General features: G+C 43.7%; 1 protein-coding gene across 9 annotated transcripts in view; it reads right to left on the bottom strand.

Moving 5' to 3' along the window:
• The window catches only part of Mapkap1 (MAPK associated protein 1), a 233,627-nt gene that overhangs the window by 33,192 nt on the left and 178,345 nt on the right, over positions 1 to 22,090 (bottom strand). For all 9 annotated transcript variants that reach the window (XM_063227619.1, XM_063227611.1, XM_013153476.3 and 6 more), the window contains one exon: positions 5,094 to 5,234. In XM_063227619.1, the coding sequence (XP_063083689.1) occupies positions 5,094 to 5,234 (141 nt within the window). The remainder of the gene's footprint in view (positions 1 to 5,093; positions 5,235 to 22,090) is intronic.

Here is a 22,090-nt window from a genome sequence, read left to right on the forward strand (position 1 = left end):
GCATCATAATTTAGCTTTTGCCAGCCAGCCAACAAATACTATGGGTTTCCTACATCATGGTTAGCATTCAATATCAGACTCTTAATTTCAATGTTTCCAAAACCTGCTTCCCTCGCCAGCCTTGACATGTGTGGGGAGCATCCTGTCTCAGTGCCTGACCTCCTTCAGTTGGTGAAGCATAGGTGAGACCAAGTTAATGTAAATAAACTCAGCCTGACAGAAGCCAAGGCGAGTCTGTATTTAAAGGTCATCAGTATTTTTAGGTCCAAACTGAGGGAGGTAGATTAGGTAGAACATTCCAAGATTATTCTAGAGAACTACCGAAAAATGGTTAGGCACAACAACTTTATCTGGTAAGCTTTCCAGGCTGGTAGAGTAGGATGGTGAATAAATTTCAATTTAAAAACCAAACTGTATTCAAGTGACTGGTAGGGGCTGCTTGGAGGACTGTGTAGGGAAGCACTTTGAGATTGGGACTGCGCCCAGCAGGGGAAGTGCAGTGACTGAATAACAACATCTAAAGGGGATGGAGGATGGACTCTCTCCAGAACTAGGAGGTAGAGGAGCCAAGGATGTGCACAGGCTTGGAAGCAGCCAGCTAGAAGTGATCACTTGCTTGGTAAAGGCCAAGTTATGAATGGCGGAGGCATTTCTTGTGTGACAGACGAGCTGGTGCATGGGACTGGTTTCTGTTCCAGTTCTGTGATTGGGACTGGGTGTCCTAACTACACATTCTCATGGCAGGAGAGAAGACAGAATTAGTACCACTCAACAGTAGCCCCGTGCCAGGAAACACTAACTGCTTTCCGTACATGACATTATTTCATTAACTCCTTCAAGCCTCAGTTTTCTCAGTCATGAAATGGAACAACAGTGATGTAGTCTGTGGGCTGAGTGAAGGTAATCTGCTTGTATCCTGCAAACTGTCACGGAACTACAGAATATTAGCACAATGGTGATTTTAATCTACTGCACATAGGTTCATGACTCATTTTACTACATTTTTCTCTATACTCAAGCTTCCTCATACAAAAAATAAACATGCCGGGCGTGGTGGCTCACGCCTGTAATCCCAGCACTCGGGAGGCTGAGGCAGGAGTATCGTTGTGAGTTTGAGACCAGCCTGGGCTACAAAAGTGAGCTCAAGGCCAGCCTGAACTGCGTAGTGAGACCCTGTCTCAAAAAGACAAAAAATAAACACATCAGTACTATCTAGTAACAGTGCTATGCAGGTGCCAATGCATGAAGAGAATGATAGCAAAGCACCTGGTACATAAATAAAGTTTCTTGTTAAATATCAGTACTATTTCCAAAGATCAGATCTTTGCCACAGGTTTCATTAAGAGTGTTAAGAGTTTTTTGTTCATGAAGGGATAGAAAATCACTTTAACTTGGGGTCTTGCAGACTGAAGTTTTTGAAAATCACATCCCCTGACTGTTTTAGGGACAAATGGCAGGTGGTAAAATTGGAGCCTCGGCCCCTGTTGCCTCCCTACAAGGTGAGCAGCTGAGCAGCAGTGCAGGCTGTGTGCTCCGATGACCACAATTCAGCGTGGGCAGCAGTCTTCGTGGCAGCAGCAGGAAGTGGGGAATGTTGCGCATGGATGCATACCCCTTGGAATGACTTACTACAGGGCCATGGGGATTCTCCACTGACACAGGATGGACGGGCAGAGGAGGCCATCCATCAGTGTCAGGGGAGAGCAGAAGTACCTGGCTAGTCAGGTGAAATAAAATAAATTATTTACTGGTCTCAGAATGCAGCTGCCCACTTGATGTCCATATGTAATGTACCATTCGTTGCCCTGGACTCTGCAGAATGGAAGGAAAGCCTCTCTGGATTGCTGTGTGCAGGTATCTGTCACTGTTGTGAGAATGAGGGGGGCTGTCATGAGCTTTGAAAGGAGGGAGAGACTCTGACACTGTGTATCTGACTGAACTTACATGGGAAACCAGCTTATTTGCTTCATGATACAATACTCATGGTTTTTCTCATGGTTGCAAAACTCATTAGGTCTAATTAATGAAGTTTTTGCTTTTAATCCTAAAAAATGAACTCAGATGTTAACAGAAACAAATGTGATACCAGCTGTTTAGAAGCTCCCCAGAGCTTGACTCTATAGTAGAGGGTGCCATTTCTGTCCCTGGAAGTAATGTGAGGGGCCTGGGACCTGGATCAGCCTCACTTAGAGAACCTCATCAACTTTGTACTGGACAGGCCTCCATCGAAGTCAACCCTAATCTGGGTGACTTGGTTCAAAACCTACAAAGGGTAACTAGATGCAGGAGGAGGACTGCCAAGTTGTGTCCAGCCTAGGTAATTTAGTGAGACCTGTCTCACAAAAACAAAAACAAAATGAAAAGGCAGGGACATAGCTTAGTGGAAGCCACCTGTAGAGTGGGAGGGATGCAGGAGAGAGAGCCAGAGGCAAGATGAATGAGAATGAGAATGACAACACTAGTAAGATAGGCTGACACTCAGAATCCACTTCTACGGCCAGATACTTCCCGACCACAGAATTTTAGAAGGTAAACACTACCATGTGCGTTTGGACTCAGAGCCTATCTCCTCCCAGACTCTTCTGGGGACTTTCTCCTTAGAATGCAGTTAGAATCTGGTAATTAAAGTTTGTGTTTTTGCCTTCAAAAAGAAGTAGAGAGATGCCCAGGGTCTTGGTTATCGCTGCTGGGCAGGCACTGCTTTTCAGGGTACAGAAGGGGCAGGAGGGATCTACGGATATGCTCACCACACCACATGCCTGCCTGGGACCTGTCTGGGCCAGTCAGGCTTCGCACTGGGCTCCTGGCAATGGGGCCCACTCAGGAGAAAGCAGACTCCCTGCAGGCGGGTACTACAGCCAAACCCAGACTGAGTGTCTAAGCTCTGTGCAGCACTCTTATTTCAGTGAAGTTCTAATTCAGAACACACAGAAAGTGCAAATCAAGAGTTCACGTAGCATGACTTTCCCATAAGGCCTACGAGCCACATAACCAGTCCCCAGATCCAGAAACAGACCCTTACTGGCTCCCCGCAGCCTGCCTCCCTCAGACCAGAACGACCACTATTACAACTTGCACATGGCTATGCCTATGGGTTTTTTTTCTTGGAGATGGGTCTCACTGTGTAGCCCAGGCTGGTCTTAGCTTTCCAAGTGCTGGAGTTAGAGGTGTGCATCATCATGCCTGGCTTATTTCTTGACTGCTATAGAGAAATACAAATATACATACATAAAATTTTTGTTAGTTTTGGGGCTTGTGCACGTCATGCAAATGCTCTACCACCTAGCTCACCCCTAGTCCTAGAGGATCTGGCTTCTTTTTATAGAGTCTTGTTATTTTTATTTCATCAGGAAAAACATCCCCAGAGTAAAAGCACAGATCTACTTCATGTGTTAAGAATTAACATTAAACAAGTTTAAGACATGTAGGGACTTTTTAATGTGAAAATACACAAGTGCAGAAGGAAGGAAAAAGGCAGGCTCTGTGTTCTGGCTGCTGGTCTATCTATTTAGCCCACTGTAATCACCATCTCCCAGCAGCTGCTGCGTGTGCATGCACGCGTGTCGGTGGGGTGCTGAGGAGGGAACCCAGGGCCTTCCCAGGCTGACTCTGCACTGCATGTGGTCTACCACTGAGCTACACCCCAGTCCCAGCAGCTGCAGCTTACAGGCACTTGCGACCTGCCACGCATCTTTCTGAGTATTTCGTGTGCGCTGTGACATTTCCTTCTCATAATTACCCTATGAGACAGGGACTATTATTATCTTTTGTTACAGATGAGGAAATCGGGGCCCTGAGTCAATCTGCTACGGTGACCCGACTGACAAATGAGCCGGGTCTGCCCCAGGCCCCTGACTGCTGAGCCTGTCCTCTCAACTGACTGCCAGGCTGGAGCCAACCATTTTCCATGGAGCATCTTCCTTGCTTCCAACAGCAATCTTCAGGAGCTGGAATTACTGATACTCTCATCTAAACAGCACGAAAGACAAAGACCTTGCTGGAGATATTCAGCTAGTTATTGATGGGGTACAGTTTGTGTCAATTGAGGTTCATTTGCCCATCTCTATGCACTATGCAGAATACTGCAAGTTCCCGTCAATCATGCTGGGATGGGATATGTGAGGCACTAGACCTGTTAGCCAGACTCAGACTAATGCCAACATCAGAAAAGGTTTTACCACAGGACAGAAAGCATTGGTGAGAAACACAGAACCAGTGAGCTCTAGAATTAGAATTCAACAACCCTCCTTTGTGCCAGAGGCAAACGAGACCTAGCAAGGGAGAGATGTGGCACAGCCAGGGTCCGGTCAGCTCCTTGATGTGGCACCTCCCTGCTGCTCCTGACCTGCCCCACTCGGAGACCTTTGCTAAGGAGCAGGTGACTCAAGGTAGTCAGATAAGGACTCTGCCCAGGCCACCAGCACCGGCCCTCATGAGTCGGGCCCAGGACTATCTCTCTGCACCTCAGTTACTGTCTCTGTCAGATTGGAACAGTAAAAAATACCCAGCTTTTAGGTAGCTAAAGAGAACACATAAAGCACTTGGCACAGAAACTAATGCATGGCAGTTGCCATGTTGACAATGACCTGTTAATATTATGTTGACTACCGTGGCATGTTTTCTACTCCAGGTAGGTTTGAGTCAAAATAAAAGTTTAGCATTTAATTGGAACAAATTAACCCCAAATATGAGTAAAAGTCAGTTCCAGGTTATCTAGAAAGGCTCCAAACAGAACCTCTCGAATCCTTAGCAGCTTCCTGAACGAATCAGCATGTGTACCCAGGGTGGGGCGGGGCGGCCACCCAAGGAGGGAATTGCAGACAGAAGCCTCACGAAGCCTCACAGAAGCCTATAGTTTGAAAAGAGGTGCGTGTTGATTCTATTTCCAATCTTCTGCTTCTGAAATTAGAAGAGGCAGAGCACTAAGGTGGGGAAAGGGATGCACTTTGAATTTCACTGTTTAAACAGGGCCTCAGCAAACAGATTATCACCAGTCATTCAGGTCACAGGGAAGCAGTGCACCATGCTTTCCTCATTTCTGCACTGACTCCCAGCAGACAAGGGTTCGGTTTGTGGCCTGTTTATGTACTCACCTAACTGCACATCCGTTGTGAATCGGAGCCTGTGGATCATGCTGACTTTGAATGACTTGTAGTGGTGGCTGCTGAGCATATCCTGAACCGTAGCTATGTCAATTTGTGAGTCTTCCTCAAAAACTCCGTCTGCCCTTGAACCTGGGGAGAAACAAGCACTTTAACACATAAAGATACATGAGGCTTGGCAAATGGTGTCTGCTTAAAATGCTTTGGGATAAATTAAAATAATATGGGCTATTTAATTTGGAGACAAAAAGGCTGAGCAATGACTTAATAATGCCATTCCAGTAAACAGAGAATGGTAACATATTAATCATTCAACAATTAATTCCACAAACAGTGCCTATTCTATGGCAGGCCTTTGGCTGGGCAGTAGGGAGAGGGGAAGGACAGGAAGATCCCTGCTTGCTCTCAGCAAGAAGCTTGGTTTCCACAAGGGTTACACAACATGGCTGACCACATGTGCTTTTCTAATTGTGATTTTCCTGACTATAAAAGTAATCCGTGCTCCCTGAAGAAGTCCTGAGCCAAGCCCCTTCTTACCCTGTGCTCCACAGCCTCCACTGGTTGGTGTGTGACAGCCCCCTCTCTGGCCTTCTATCCACCAGGTTCCCTCTGCAATCCAGCCATCACAAGACCTTGAAATTCCTTTTTCCAAAGGCTTGATCATTCATTCATTTGTCACATGGTCAGTGAGAGCCTTGTACATGCTAAGGACTCTAACACATAGAGACGGACAGGCAGACTGGTGCTCATAAACCTCCCCTGGATTCCCAGGGCTTTCTGAATGTAGCATGCACTTCTTTCTTGCCAAACGGCTCCTCTCTGAGGCTTTGGGAGGCTAAGCCGCATGGCCAAGCTAACACTAAGCAAAGACAAAATCTCTTGGTTCCCCAGAGTCTGAAATGAGGGCTTCTGAAGGCAGAACTGCTGGTGCCATGTGGGGTGGGGAGCACCTGTCTAACAGAGGGCAACTAGAGCAGGGGCCCCTGCCTGGTGTTGGTCATCTGAAGATGGCTCCACGGGTTAATGCACAGACTCCTCAGGGTAGAAAGGGGGATGAAAAATGAGAATTGGGGATCAGCTGGAAAACTCTCTTTGCCATGGGCAGTCTGACAATTATACACATTTACTTCTCGAGATCACTGCCCACAGGGCAGTGAAGTTGTTATGAGGTTGTTCCCTAGGGCTGGCAGTGTAGCTCAGTGGCAGAGCACTTGTGTAGCCCATGTGGGCCCTGGGTTCAATCCTGGCCACACACAGACACATAGGGAAGTTGGTGTCTGATGCTTTCCCACTGAATGTACTTAATAGAAATTATATATTCTGTTTCCAAGCACTATAGTTATTTCTAACTAGGACAATTTTAGCAGCTCTATAAAGCTTTCCTTTTGGTAAGGAGTCGGAGGCCTCTGACAGAGACCCATCTAAGAGCATCTCATCACACACACTGTCCTCTCTGCTCAGGTCACACTTCTCCCCATCTCAATCCCTCCCAGTCACCTCCCTATTTCTCCTGAGGAGCTCAGCTCCAGGATGGTCCAGGGCATCTTCCCTGACTTGAGGCCCACAGCACGGTCCAGCACCTTCTGCCATTGTGTCCTACATCTTCTCTCAGAACAGCCAGCACAGGTGCTAGTTATGTCTCTACCCGGAGACCAAAAACTCCCAAAGGGTGGCACATAGACTGCTTTCAATTACTGCTGCCACCCAGCCCCTGCCAGTACTAGAAAGCAAGAGCTCAGTAAAACGTCCTGTATGGCACAGGTGCCATCTCCACGGAAGGTGAGGGTGGGGGAGGTTGGGTCACTTAACTAACATCATACTGGGGGACACAATGCAGTTGTGCTCCATGTCTCGAAGGGCCACTGGGTCACCCATTTCCTTTTTGGCAACACGTGTGATTTTGATCAGCGGTGCCAGGATCACAGTTACTGCTATTTTCTGACTAAGGTGCACATTTGAACTGAGAAGCTGACGAGGAGCTCGGATTTAGAACAATTGTTCACTTTTTCCAACCTACATTTTCACTGAAATGTAACTCCCAAAATATTTACTTCTATGTTAGAAAATTTTTATAGATGAAAATTACAGTGTTTCGGTAAAATATTAAAATCTTTTAATGTTTTACAAGTCATTTAAAGCCATCTTTTCTAGAATAATGCCATTATTAGAAACAGCTCAGCTATGAACTCCAGACTTCTGTTTTCTTTATTAATTAGTATTTTTAAAAAATATTGCAGGTATTCAATTTGGAAAGAGGTAATAGCTCATTATGCTAAAATGCCAATTACTACAAAAAATTCACACTTCAGATTTTTTACATTTTATGATGTTGGATTAAAACCAATTTAAAAATTACTATAACGTGACATATAATTTTTTACTGAGTAATTTCAATGCCAGCTGCTAATAAAGAGTCTTAGCTGTAAATGATAATTCAGATGCTTTTAGATAAAGTGGTGCATAAATATGGCTGGAAATTGATTTAGCTTCTTACAGAAGCTACTGAAGAATGACATATTTTGTTTAATACACCAGCTAATGTAGTCCTAAAAGCTCAAACAAGTGCCAGTTTTCACTCCTAAATTTGCTGTGGGAGATTAATGAAAACTTTATATTTTGCTGAAATGTTAATAATGGGCAGATGAGATGATAGGATTTTAGTAGAGGTCTTAAAGCTATGGAATAACCAGCAAGGCTTGTCAATTTCCTTGTATTAATTTTGTTCAAGACTTATATAGCTGGAGCTGGCTCAACACACTAATGCTTCATGCATTGACCTTCTACTCTCTGCCAGTGTAAATTCATATCCCATTTGAGGATTTAAGCCCCCCTGATACTCGGGTGAGCTCTGAGCTTTGCTCCTGCTGACAAGGGGCGTGTTTGCTTTTATGATTAGAAGGGCAACAGCACCTGGGGGAGTAGGGAAGGCGTGGTCCTGTGCATGCCTCTAGCTCACACTGCCCACTCCAAAGGCGATTAGCTGCTGAATAAAACACTGCTAGCTTTGAAGGTCCAGGGCTATTTCTTGAAGTAGACCCAGGAATGCCATGGCCTGGGGTGGCATGTCTCTGTGTTCATGGGACTTGAAACCATGTCTCCCCATGGCAGCAAAGTGCTAGACTATGGGATAGTACCAACCGGTGAGATGGGGCAGGGCTCCTGATCCTCAGGAGCTTATAAACTAGCTACAGAACACAAAGAAAACAGTATGAGCAGAGAGAAGTAGCCAATAAATGGTGCATGTGATACGCATTTTATCTAAAAGCAAACACTTTGAAGCAAAGCATTATATCAAAAGCATGCTTTTGAACCAGAAAAGTTCTATGCCTTATGTACACCTTCAATGTTTGTATCCTTCTGGAAAAGGGTGAACCCAACCACACATGAAAGATGTTTGGCACTGCACCATTTGCATATTAAAATTATTATTATACTATGAACTTCAAATTAAAAAGTCTACTTTTGTTCAAGAGAAGACATTTTTATCTTCTTAAAAGTGAAAAGCGGAGAAAGCCAGAATGCCTTAAAAATAAACATACAAAAAACCCCTCACTCTCTAGACCATTAATTTAATTGAAATATAAGCCTTTGGTATTTTGTTAAATTAGCAATTAAAAAGGTCACAAGCAATTAAATGAAACAAAAGCCATACTGTGTTCATCTACATTAATGCTGAACTGGGTCTCCTCCTGAATGACAAGATAAATTGTAATGGTGCCTTCAAAGACTGCACAATGTATTTTGTCAAAGTTGGGAGTGTTAATGTCTCTATGTGCCATGGATTACCATAATGTGTCGTGTCAAAACTCGTGAGCTGCAATAACTCAAGTACTGTGATAGATCAAATTTTAGGGTGGGGCCTAACAGTGACTTGAGTACCAGGACTTACGTGGACTGACAACAAGGCTCTGGGAGAAAGAAGAAAGAGTGCACCTGCAATGTGAAAAATGGACAAACCTGGCCAGTGCAGGAAGGGTACAGGGAAGCAACGGGCAGGTGAGGAAGGAGGCAGGCAATTGTAGGCCCGGCAGTAAATAAAGGAAGAAGGGCGGACATAGCTCAGTGAGTGGCTCAGGGCTTGCCTGGCAAGTGCAGGGTTGGGAGTTTGATTCTAGGTTCCAAACAAACAAAAACTTACTAAAAACAAGGAAAGAGGAGACGCTCTGAGACAGTCAAGGACTGGGAGGTGGCTAGGGGGCTTAATAACATCAGACAGAAGATGAATACAGAGCTCAGCAATGTACATCAAACCCTAGCTTTAACACTGAGTCAAGACTGGGCCAGTACTTTGGCATGAGTCCACTGGCAGGAAAGACAGACACAGGACAGACCCAGTGGATTCTGGAGTCCATGCTGCTTCCTTCTGCTACTCCTGTGTCTCCTCTCCCCTATTCCTGCCTCACCTATGCCTCCAAGCTCCTATAAGCAACGCAAGGCAAAAGACTGCTGAGATGAACAGTGATTTTCAAAGTGTGATCTGGGACCCACAGTGTGTGTGTGTGTGGGGTCCCTGAGACCCCTTCCTGCAACCATAATTTCAGTATTACTTTCATAATAATGGTAAGACACTGCTTGCCTTTTTTGTGCTCATTCTTTTACAAGTGTATAAAGCAATAAAAAGTTCTACATTGCAACAAACCTTTAAAAAACTATTGCTTAAGTTTTCATAAAGTAATAAAACTAAAAATTACCTGAGAAGGCTATTGAAATACTTGTCCCTTTTCTACAACATATCTGTATTAGGGTACTTTTTAAAATATACTTCAACCAAAGCAACGTACTGTCACAGATTGGAGGCAGACGCAGATATAAACATCTAGATGTCTTAGAGCTAAATTTTTTTTTTTTTTTTGTCTTTTTATTGGTACTGGGGATCGAACTCACGACCGCCTGCTTCCAAGGCAGGCGCTTATGCTGCTGAGCTAAATCCCCAGCCCCAGAGCTAGATATTTATAGGGATTTGCAAAAATGGTGCAGCTTTTCTCATTGAAAAATTTAAATGCAGTTTTCATAAAAAATTTTTAAAAAAGTATTAGTAAATTTCTCATTTTTAATTCTTTATAATCCAATAAATAAAAATTTCACTGCAGTCCTCGATAATTTTCTCATTCAGTGCTGGTGTGGAACCCAGAACCCTGCGCATCTCTGTCACTGAGCTACACTTCTCCCCCACTTGCATAACTTTTAAGGTATAAAGAGGCCCTAATATCAAAAAGGTTGAGTGCTGCCGACTTGATTGGTTGTTATGCCTTTTCTTCATGGTCCCTTGATGTCCACTTAAACACACATGAGGGAGCACAAAAGTACAGTTACAGCTGTGTTACAACCTGACAGCAGGGCTAGGGATTTAGCTCGGCGGCACAAGCACCTGCCTTGGAAGCGCACGGTTGTGAGATCGATCCCTGGTACCAAAACAAAACAAAACAACAAACAATACAACTGACAGCAGAGCTGGGAAGCTGACACACACATTCTAAGAGGAGTATGTTTGCTGTCTGCAGTGAGACCAAGGCTGATTACATCAGCTATTGTTTACAGTTAAATCGAAGCTCAGGTCAACTCAGCTACTAGTGGCAGATTTCCTGTGTTCACACATGCAAACTGCATGGAACTGTAACATTCACTTTATGCTTTAATGCATCTTAGAACAAGTCTAGAAAAGCACTAATCCAGTGTAAGTAGCAATTTCAGTCTCTCTTTTCTAAAATGCTCTATGCCAATTCCAGAACTCAACTGGAAGATCAGTGGTCTTTACGAACCCTTTCCCCTTTCACTCTCATCACGGCACAACCCTGTTGAGTGCATTTCAGTCCAGATGCAACCACCACAGCAGAAACTCGGAGAAGGCGGGGGCTGAGTCGGTGGGATGGGACAGGCAGGCCAGGGGAGGCTGCGTGTGGGGAAGCATGAGGTGCATCCACAGGGCTGCCTTCTTCTGGCTGAAGCAGAGGGCGTAAAGAGGAGCAGGGGAAAGTAAGATGGGGGTTGGGGGAAGAAGTGATCTCAACATGGTGGTGGCATCCAGCTCAGGCTCTGATGCACAGAAAAACGCTGCTGTGAAAGGAAGTGAAGAAAGAAGCAGGAACAAACCACCTCCTCCTCCACTCAGCCTGTCTAACTGATCCCCTCCCAATCCCATCCCCGATAAACCCCACTGCTTCAGCCCCCTGGACTTTACTCAGGTTATACTACCTTGCCAGGGTACCCTTTCCACGGCTAAACTTTGGTATACTTTGAGGTCCAGTCCAAATGGAGCTTTCCCTGACCCCACACCTGAAACCCTTGTCCTCTGTGGAAGCATCTGTACTTTCCCTGTGGACTAGATGCTCCTTGAAGGCAGGAAAATTCTACCTTCCAGTGCATAGTATGCATCACAGTGGATATTCAATAAACGTTGCCAGTGGGATGAATGAAGTTTGGTCAACTGTAAACTCCAATGCAATGAAGTTTTATGTTAACCAACGAAATACCTGAAGTTTATATACCGTCCCCTGTGTTAACCTCGGTTAACAGACCCTCAGACCACTCCACTCCACTCAGACTTCTCCACAGTCTGGGGGCGTTGAGGGCAGGGATCCTGCCTCATGAGCAGTTAACGTCCACTGAGTGCTTACTGTTGCCAGACACCATGCCCAGCACTTCAAACACATTCGTTCATTTAATTTAGTTTTTGGGCTGGATAACACTCTTTATACAGGTGAGGAAAAAAAAAAGACTCAAAATGTCATCTTGCTACTACAGTTATCCAATAAGTACAAGCAGGGGCCAGGAATCAAACTCAGGCCTGTGTAATTCTAAAACTGCTCTTAACTCCATAGAACCTCTTCTAGGTAAAAGTTCCTTTAATGCGCTGGGAGTGTACAAATCCACGGCCATAACAGTATCTAAGGACACAATCATGCCTGGCATCCAGAACAAAGAAATCAGGATAAAGCCTAACTGTCTCACTCCTTCACTGAGACTCAATGCTGGATACATAAATGAGTCACAGAGAAAAACTCGTCCTTAGCTCTGCATCCATCACACTTTTTTTCCAGAGGCCATTTAAGTCCCCAAAGTCTCATAAGCCCAAAGCTTCTCTTCTATTAAACACTTCCCTTCAGCTACTAGTCATTTTTGCTGGTCTCTAAAAAACGATCAATAGGTGATATACTATAACACACACACTCGTCAGCAGTAATCTCTTTAACGCCATCAGGATCACACAGCAGGATATATTCTTCACTAGAATCTGCCAGGCTACAACCAGGGCAGGGATCCTTGCTGTCATAGTGTTTAATTGATTAAACTCTTGGAGCCAGAGCCAGTCAGGCTGGAGGACTTTCCACATGGAGATTTCAGACCTCCTTCAATAAATAGAGGTAATCTTGCTTTACGAAGTGATCAGAAGGCAACAGTTTCAGGTGGGTAGGGTTCCTAAGAAGAGCAGATCAGGAATGGGGCTCCGATGAGGCCCTGCATCCTAGACCTGCAGGTCCCTTGTGCTTATCCTTCAGCACCAGCTCACCCTCCTCCTATTTCACTGTACTCCGTCCATTCCAGCGTGTGCCAGGCACCTCCTATGTCAAGGCCTTTCGGTGAGTAGTCCCCTGGCGTGGAACATTCTTCCCATACTCTTTCACTCTGTTCTTCTGTTCTCAACAGGGCCTTTCTCCACTACCGGCTCTGGGCTCTAGTTATCCATTCTCCGTCTCTGTGGCACCGCCCTGTGGACTCCACAATGAAGGGCTTGGTTTTTATCACTTCCCAGCACCAGCCTGGCCTTCAGCACAGTAGCAGTGTCAGCTTTCAGGGAGCTCAATGTGAATCCAACTCCCCTTTAGAAGATGCAGAGTTTGTTACCGCTTAAGGGGTTAGGCCAATGGTTCATTATAGTTTTGCTCTGCAGTTCGGTTGACAGAATTTCCCATCATTTGCTCTTCTTCCAATGTGTTTCTGTTCCCAGCTGGAGCACAGGAAAAGATATAGGGTCTTCTGAGGAACCTGGTATTTTTGACAACTTACATGGCAAAATACCTAAGAGCTATAATATCTGATCAACACTGAGGTATACCTCTCCTTGACTCTGGAGTCGTGGACCAGGGCACAAATGCTAGAAGGACCCAACCTCCCATCGAGTCTCTACAGAAATGTCACCTAATGCATCACGAGGCCATTAGATAGGGGCTGCAGGGCAGATGCAGAGGCCAGGAGCCTTCCGGAGGAATGCAAATCTCCCTGTCCTCACTTAGAGCCCAGACAGGGTCTGTGGCTCGTCAAACGTGTTTCCTTACTGCTCTAATGTACCAGTGTATTGCTTAATGAAAGTTCTTAATTGTAATTCAATTAATTACATACAGAGAGTCCCCAATTACATTTTCCAATAAGACATTGGCTGTGGTACAGGTCTAAATGCACTTAACCAATTTTAATATATTAAGACCAATTTCCCCTGAATACTAATTACTACCTAATGATAAAATGAAAAGGGGGGAACTTTTAAGAAAGGGGAGAATGAAGAATGCAATTCATGTAGACGTTCTCAGCCTATACAGCACAGGCAGGTACTCGCTGCTGAAGCAGTAGGTGTGGCCAGGGCTTCTCTTGTACAGATCGGCACAGCTTTTTTGCCCCATGTGGGGCACCCAGGAGCTAGAGGGAAGAGAGAGATAACAGAGGAAAAAGACCATTGCTCCAGCCCTAAGCCACGCCTATGTAAGCTGGCCAAGTCTCAGGCACAGACACTTGGAAGGCTCTCGGCAGTGCACTGCGATCCATTGCGTGTTTTTAACGTACATTCCCAGTGACTTGCTTCCATCACTTCGTCCTCACAGCAGCCCTGCAAGGCGGGGGTTACCACCTCATGTCTCACAGGTGAGAAAGGCTCGCAGAAAGACTTGCACAAATTGACAGTGGCACCAGACATCTCAACTTTCCTCCGAGGTCCACTGCCAACCAGTCCATGCTAACTACAGAACAAGAGGTGAACACAAGTATTTGGAGACTGCATGTGTTAGTGTGCAGGGAGCTATTACACAGTATCAACTTGAAAAACTCCTGCACTCACCTTGGTAGTGCACGCCTACCCTCTGAAGTCGCATACCTGGCTTTCAGCCATAACTCAATCTAAGACGCGCGCAATGAATACAAGTGGTTTCTATTTTTTTTTTTTTTTGGTTTTTTTTTTTTTGTCTTTTTCCTTTTTTATCGGTACCAGGGATTGAACTCACGACTGCCTGCTTGCAAGGCAGGTGCTTATGCCGCTGAGCTAAATCCCCAGCCCCTTAGCTAAATCCCCAGCCCCTAAGTGGTTTCTATTTGTAAACAGTTTATTTGCATGATCACATTTTCTTTTGTATTTGATGAGCGCTGTATACTGTAATAAAAGAGGGTTGAAACCCCTGGTAATCAAGTCACATGACAGAATCAGACAGATTAGCAATTTGTAACTGAAGAAGGCAAGCCTTCAGAAGCAGAGAGGAAGCACCAGGGAGTCTCCGGGCCTGGCACGGAGCACAGACAGGAGGAGGAGTTGGCCCATACATAACAAGCATCACAGAAAGGTTCTGGAAACATACCAGGATATGCAAACACGCATTCCCTCCGTTTTCCTATGGTGGCTTTTCTTTTTTTTTTTTTTTTTTTTTTTAGTAATGGTGTTTTTTGGAAAGGGCATCCAAATACCGCCACAAACCACCTCTATATATAAAAATGCTCGCCTAAAGTTTGAGTTTTCTTTAGAAGCCATTGCATAGTTGCCAGCGAGAAGCCTGGTAACAGCAGGGGTATAGAAGGCTTATTCCATTGGGGGAATGAGCCAGATCTGGCCAGATATGGGGATGTAGACAAGGGCTAGACAGCTCCCTGACCAGGGGAGGTCAGGCTAGTGTGGAAGTGAAGGGCACAAATCTGTGACATGGGATCAGGGATCAGAGAGGAGTAGGTGAGGGAGTCTGAGCCCAGGAGGTGGCAGACAGGTAGTCTGAGAGGGCTTCTAGGAGGAACTGCCTGTTCTCCTGGGCCTTCAAAGGGCCATTATAAAGGCAGTGAATGAGGGCTTACAGACCATGCCCTATGGTGCTCCTCCCTAGCCCAGCCCCCACCCTCTCTTCTTCAGTCTACTACCCTTAACATAGGGAAATTAAGAAAAGAGGCACTGAAATTATGAAAGGTCTTAGCCATTCCGTGAGTCAAGACAGGAGATCAAAGAAGGCTCAGCTAATGTTTAAGAACCACTGACATTCTCTCTATAGCAATTGTTCTTTAGGAAATAAAGCAATTAGGTTAAGCCTTTTCACTAGATCTAATGGATGGAAGACACAAGTTCTAGGGCCTTCATTATTATGAATGTGACACTAGCAAATCCCTTCACCCCTTGGAGCCTCAGCCTGTCTTCTGTAAAGCACAGGTGATGACCACACTAGCCTAACCGTGTATCACAACAGCACCTATGTCTCACTCAGTATTCACAAAATCCTGGTGAAACAGATTCAACATTCTCCATTTACACAGGATACGGAAGCTCAGACAGGTGACATGATTTGCCCAGTGTTAGTGGCTGCAAGTGGTTCACCCAGGGTCAGCCTCAAGTGCTTTAAGTGCTACGCTGAACCATTATAACCATAGCTTAGTTGTAACAGAGACTCAAAGGCTTCTTTGGCCAAAAGCACTGACTTTTTACTTGGGCCTGCGGGTGTCTCCTATGCTATTTTAAACTTTGGGTAAAATGCCCACTGATTATTTAAAGAGTATCTACCTAAAAACTGGTAAAACAAGGTTGATGAACCCTAAATTTATGTACCCTCTCTCATTTTCATTCAAGGTTAAAGATCTCAGGATAAGAGTAACTAAGACATTTTCCAGGATTCCAGAACAGTGTCAGGTATGCTGGCATACACTTGTAATCTTAGTACTCAGGAGGCTGAGTCAGGAGGATTGCAGGGAGTTTAAAACCAGCTTGTGCTACATAGTGCGTTCAAGGCCAGCATGAACTGCATAGTAAGAGCTGGGAAAGAAAGAAAAGAAAGAAAAGAAAGGAAAGAAAGAAAAAACAAAACAAAAAACAAAATTCCAGTGTCTTTCAGGCAGGCAGATCACCCCATGATGGGAACTGACACCCCCTAATTGGAGAAATCATCTCATAATGGGAACTGAACTGCCCAAGGCCAGGCCGACCTCAATGAACCAGACAGAAAACAATCAATCAGACCAGTGTGACAAAACTGTTGGACCATTCATATTTTTATCCTTGACTTTTATCCCAGCCTGTACAATCCTGAAGCTCACTGTCAGTACCCCAAAGACAGGGATGCTGGCCCCCTTTCCATTCCAGTGTGGCTACACTGAATAGATTCCCTTCTGGCTTCACCACCACTCATTTCTCTGATTGAGCCTTTGAGGGGCAGGTGTCCTAACCTGGTCTCTTGGGACCCTTGGAATCAGGCTTCTGGCCTAGAACTCCCACCACACAGTGAGTGATAAAACAGAAAGACAGGACATCTGACTCTTTTAGGTGTTTCATGAAATTGATTTAATATGAGGCCTATTTTGGATCTGGTGTTGGGACATTCCAGTTTCTCTCTCAAAACCATGGAAAGAATAAACTGGTTCTTTTTGGATGGGGTATGCACATACGATCAGTAGGAAAGGTCACCAAGAACACTTGGCAGAAAAGAAAACAGACTCGGTTGGGTGTCAGGATTTATATAGATGCTTGGACAAGAATGGAAGTCTAGTGACATTACATCCTCTCCATAACGAACTCATTGCTTCCTTCTGGTCTGATTCCAGCTTCGAGCAGATAGTTGGCTGAAGGATGCAAGTAGATTATCAGACAAGAATCCAGACTGGAAAGCTCAAGGACTTTGGCTTGTCATTTTCTTATTTAGGCCAAGATCCAAGCACAAATGTTAGCTCTTAGTCCCTAGGAAGAAACTCTTGTCATATCAGCTTCATTTGCAAGCTTTTCTCTCACAGCATATGAAGACAATTGTCACTGCCATTCTCACGGTTGAAAATTTAGGTTATCAACAACCTCAGAGCGGGCTTTGGAGTCAGATAGCTGACTTAAAATTTTGGTCCCATCATTTACTGGCTGGCATCTCTAGGCGAGACACAACCTTTCTTCACAAGAAATATGACATATAGGGCAGCTGTAAAAATTGTCAGAAAGTACTCACAAAATGTTTAGCACACGCCTTACAAAAGAAGGTCTGAATAAATAATTTTTAAAATGTCCTTTGACATGACTGCTATAAACATTTTATGATCCATCTTTGAAGAAAAATTGAAAGGCTTTTATCCATTCATGGCAAATTTTTCTTTTTGTCTTCTGAGACAGTCTTGCTTTGTAGTCCACGTTGGTCACTGGGTAACCCAGGCTCAAACTCAAGGTCCTCCTGCCTCAGTCTTCCAAGGGCTGGTATTATAGGTGTGTCCACCATGCCCAGCTACCGTCTTTTCAATCTAATGGTTTTATTTATAAAATATATATCCATTCGGGAACACTGAAACGCATTTGGAAAATACCACTCTTCTACATTCTTTGGTCCCATGACACAGGCTTACAGATCCTTCACCCGTACTCCTTGTCCATCCTCTCTGTGCCTTTGATGTGCTGGGAGTTCTGTGCCTGCAGACTCTCACGCCTCTGCCCATCTGCAACATCAGCCGAAGAACGCTGCTCTTCCCTTATTCATTCATTGTGGCTAACATTTACTGAGTGCTTATTAGGTAACAGGCAGTGTGCTTGGAGCATTAGAATTAAAATTCACTGAATCCAACATTGACCTTGTGAGGGCAGACAAACCACCCAGGAGAGGTTAAGTCAAGTGTCCGCAGTCACAGAGCTAAAAGCAGCCCCATCAAATGTGGGCCCGTGCAGAGGGTTCCACAGTGGTGCACAGCACACGGTCATAACTTTGCTTGTTTCTGAAACCGCTTTATGGACAGTGTACTTGTCCTGGTCAAACACACCAGCAGAAGTGAAAGCAATTCTATTTTAAAAATACTCTCCTTTGCTTCAGCCCTACTTTTTCTTAGGTAGCTACTGCTTCTTATTTGGGCTTACTACTTTAAAAAAAAATAAAAAAACTTTGTATGAACCATTTTTACCAATTTATTTCCATTGTGCAAACTAGTTATAATAGTTCATTGATTTCCAGCTGCTGCCTGTCTTTACCCTTTTGTGAGCTGATTTGGTTCACAGAATGTAAGAAGTGGAAGCATCTTACAAATCCTTTGAGAGAGACAACGAGGCCCAAAAGGTCACACGACTAAATTAAGACTGCTCATGCTTAGAAATGGAGCAACCAACTCAAGTCCAGATCCAAAGCTTTATCCACCGTCCTCATGGCTTCTGTATCCTAATGGGAGGAAGTTGGCCCTTATTGTGGAAACGAAAGCATAGCTAAGCTGAGATCATGATACACTGTACACTGCTGAATACTGTGCAGCAGTTAAAAAGGAATTGGTGGATTCACACATACCATAGTATGTGATTAGCAGGGAATCATATATATGACATACTGCTAATATGTTAAGGGGAAAGGCTCACTATCATGTGCTTTTTAAAAAGTGGAACTATAGACATTGAGTGTGTGTCTGCTTGTGTGGACAAAGTGATTCCCACAGACACACAGAATATGCTTGCTGTGTACTGGGGAGCCCTGGAACAACACTGAAGAGAGCAACAATGCTTCTTTATTCCCCTGGGAGGGAAAGCAGAGCGTGGGCAGACGGGGCTCCCCATGAGCACACTTAGGTCATCTGAACAAAAACACTGTTGATGTCCAAAAGTGTTACCTACCCAAAATATTTACCAGGATGCTAAACAAACAGTCTTCCAAGAGAAAATGACCAAGAGTACGGCAGTGACTGGCCACTGGTATCAGGAAGAATTCATCCACGTTAGGCAGGGGTATGTGGTGCCACTGCCTTGGGCAGGCCAGGGTACTCCAAGTGTCTGCGACTTCGCATGTCCGAAGTTTACACAGGACAGGTTCTCATTAACCTTTGTGTATATGAACTTGCCCTTATTTCTGGTGTGCTTTTTCTCAGAAAATCACATATGCTCACTTTAGAAACTCTGAAAAGCACAAGTCTGTATCGAAGAGGAAAATGAATTACTCAGGTAGTTACTGTCAACCAAAGATAACCACAATGAACATTTTCCTTCTAATTTTTATATGATCTTTAAAAATTTTTGGGGGGTTACAGGGACTAGAACTCAGGACCTTGCACTTGCCAAGGAGTTCCTTCTAATTTTTCTTTTCTTTTTTTTTTGCTTGTTTTGTTCTCACACTAGCTTATATGTGCTATTTTGTAATTCTGCCATTCTTTCTCTGTAGTATCATATCAAAATTACTTTTTCTCAATACCAAACACTACTTTTATTGGCTGAATAACATTCTACATCTACTAAAACATATTTCTCCTTTTTTTTTTTTTTCTTTTTCCTTTTTATCGGTTCTGGGGATCGAACTCATAACTGCCTGTTTGCAAGGCAGGCGCTTATGCCGCTGAGCTAAATCCCCCGCCCTCATATTTCTCCTTTTTAATCTGGTGTTGCGACAAATTAGATGGACTGGGTTTTTCTAATGTTAAACCAATTCTGTACTCTTAGAATAAATTCAACTTGGCGATGTATTTTCTCAATAAAACGCTGGACTTTATTCTATGTTTAGGGTTTTCAAATCTGTGTTTGGAAGACAAGTATGAAGAATTTCTTCTTGTGTGGTCTCTACTGGGGTTTGGCATCAAGATTATGACAGCCTCTTTAAATGAATCAGAAAAGGCAAGCGTTTTTCTAGTCTGAAAATAGCTGATGTGAGATTAGGGTTATTTACTCCCTCACAGAGCTAGCCATGAAGTCATCTGGGACTGGATTTTCTTTGAGTAAGGTTTTTAGTTACTAATGTGACTTTTTAAAATAATTATGGAAGCATTTGGGTTTTCAATTTCTTTTAGGTCAATTTTTGATAAGCTGGTTTTTCTTAGAAATTTGTTATTTTCATCTACATTTTCAAAATTTTTTAAATAGTTTTCAAAATAATCTGTGACTTGTTTAATGTCGTAGGATCTATAGTGTATTTTCTTGTCAGTCCTATTACTATTAGTATTTTTCTGTTATTTCTATACCATGTTTTTAATTCATTTAATCAGAGTTTTATTGGTTTGATTAGTTTTCTTCAAAAAACCAACCCTTCCTTTTGATATTTATGATTTTTATAAAGTTCTGCTCTTTGCTTCCCTTTTAGGTCTCTTTTTCTAATTTTCTTCCTTTTCTCTGAGATGAGGTCTTGCTATGTAGTTCAGGCTGGCTCTGAACTTACTATATAGCCTAGGCTTGTCTTGAACTTGTGGTGATCCTCCTGCTTCAGCCTCCTGAGTGCTGGAGATAAAGGTGTGTGCCACTATGCCCAGTCTCTTTTTTAATTTTCTGGGCTGAATGCTTAGCTCATTATTTTTAGCTCTTCTTTTGTAATACCTAAAAGACTGTAAAATTGAAGGCTATAAAATTTCCTTAAAATACTATTTTAGCCATATCCCCAATACACAGAATTTTCATAAAAATTATATATATGTATGTATATATATAATCCCTCAGTACTATAGATTGAACCCAGGGCTTTCACACTGAGCTACATTCTTGGCCCTCTCCTGCTTTTAAATTTTGAGGCAGGCTCTTAATAAGCTGCTAAATAGCCCAGCCTAGATCAAACTTGCAATGTTCCTGCCTCAGTCTTCTGGAGGCTGGAATACAGGTGTGTACCACCATACCTGGCTAAAAAATTTTTCTTTTGGTGGTACCGGGGAATGAACTCATGACCTTGTGCTTGCCAGGCAGGTGCTTATGCCACTGAGCTAAATCCCTGGCCTTTGGCTAAAATTTTTAAAAAATTATTATCTTTTTTTAAAAAACCACAGCTTTGGGGCCAGGGATTTAGCTCAGTGGCATAAGTGCCTGTCTTCCAAGTGCGTGGTCATGAGTTGATCCCTGGTACCGAATACACACACACACACACACACACACACACACACACACACACACACAGCTTCAAAAGCTTATGTCTTAATTTTCAAACACCTGCAGTTTTTCTATTTTTCCCCTTGATTTCACTGTGATCAGACAGCATATCCTACAGGAAATCAATAGGGAGACATCAATCATCTGACATTCAGATCAGTTTAGATATTAGGAAAAATACTGTGAAATTGGGTGTGGTGGCATGTACCTATAATCCCAGCACATGGAAATCTTCTTAAGGCAGGAGGATTCTAAGTTCAAGGTCAGTCTGGGCTATAGTAAGTTTAAGGATGGCCTGGGTACAAACCACCTCCCAATTGGAAATAATACAGGGAAGGGGGAGTGTGGAGAAAGGGACAGAACTATCATTATACTGAGAGCAGTGCCACATGCCTGCAATTTCAGCAGTTCACAAGGCTGAGGCAGGAGGGTCACCAGTTCAAGGGCAGTGTGAACAATTTATCAAGGCCTATCTCAAGATAAAACATTAAAAAAAAGGATATTTTGGATATAAAAGGGTATAGCTCAGTACATGGCCCTGAGTTCAACTCTCAGTACTTAAAAAACAAAAAACCAGAAACACACACATTACATACACACACTCACACCAAATATTATTTTACAGAAATACTTGCTGCATCTTTGATATTTTCTCCTCAAGACAGAATTCCAAAAGCAGAAACACAGGATAAAACATTTTAAAGTCTCTCTTGGAGAGCTGCTTTCTGGGAACTTCTAAATAAGCCATGCTAAGTTACTCTATTGTTACCAGAGTTTGAGGATGCCTATATGTCCTTGTATGTATTGTCCCTATCCGTGAAGATTCTTTTTTCCTTTGCCTTTTTGAGACAAAGGTCTCAAGGGTTTCGCTATGCAGTTTAGGCTGGCTTTGTACTCACTTTGTAGCCCTGGCTGGCCTCAAACTTGCAGTGATCCTCCTGCCTCAGCCTTTTGAGTGCTGAGATTACAGGCATGCATCACT

Source organism: Cavia porcellus, unplaced genomic scaffold, assembly GCF_034190915.1.
Source record: "Cavia porcellus strain 051 isolate PalLab524CR breed Dunkin Hartley unplaced genomic scaffold, mCavPor4.1 scaffold_1, whole genome shotgun sequence".
Classification (NCBI taxonomy): Eukaryota; Metazoa; Chordata; class Mammalia; order Rodentia; family Caviidae; genus Cavia; species Cavia porcellus.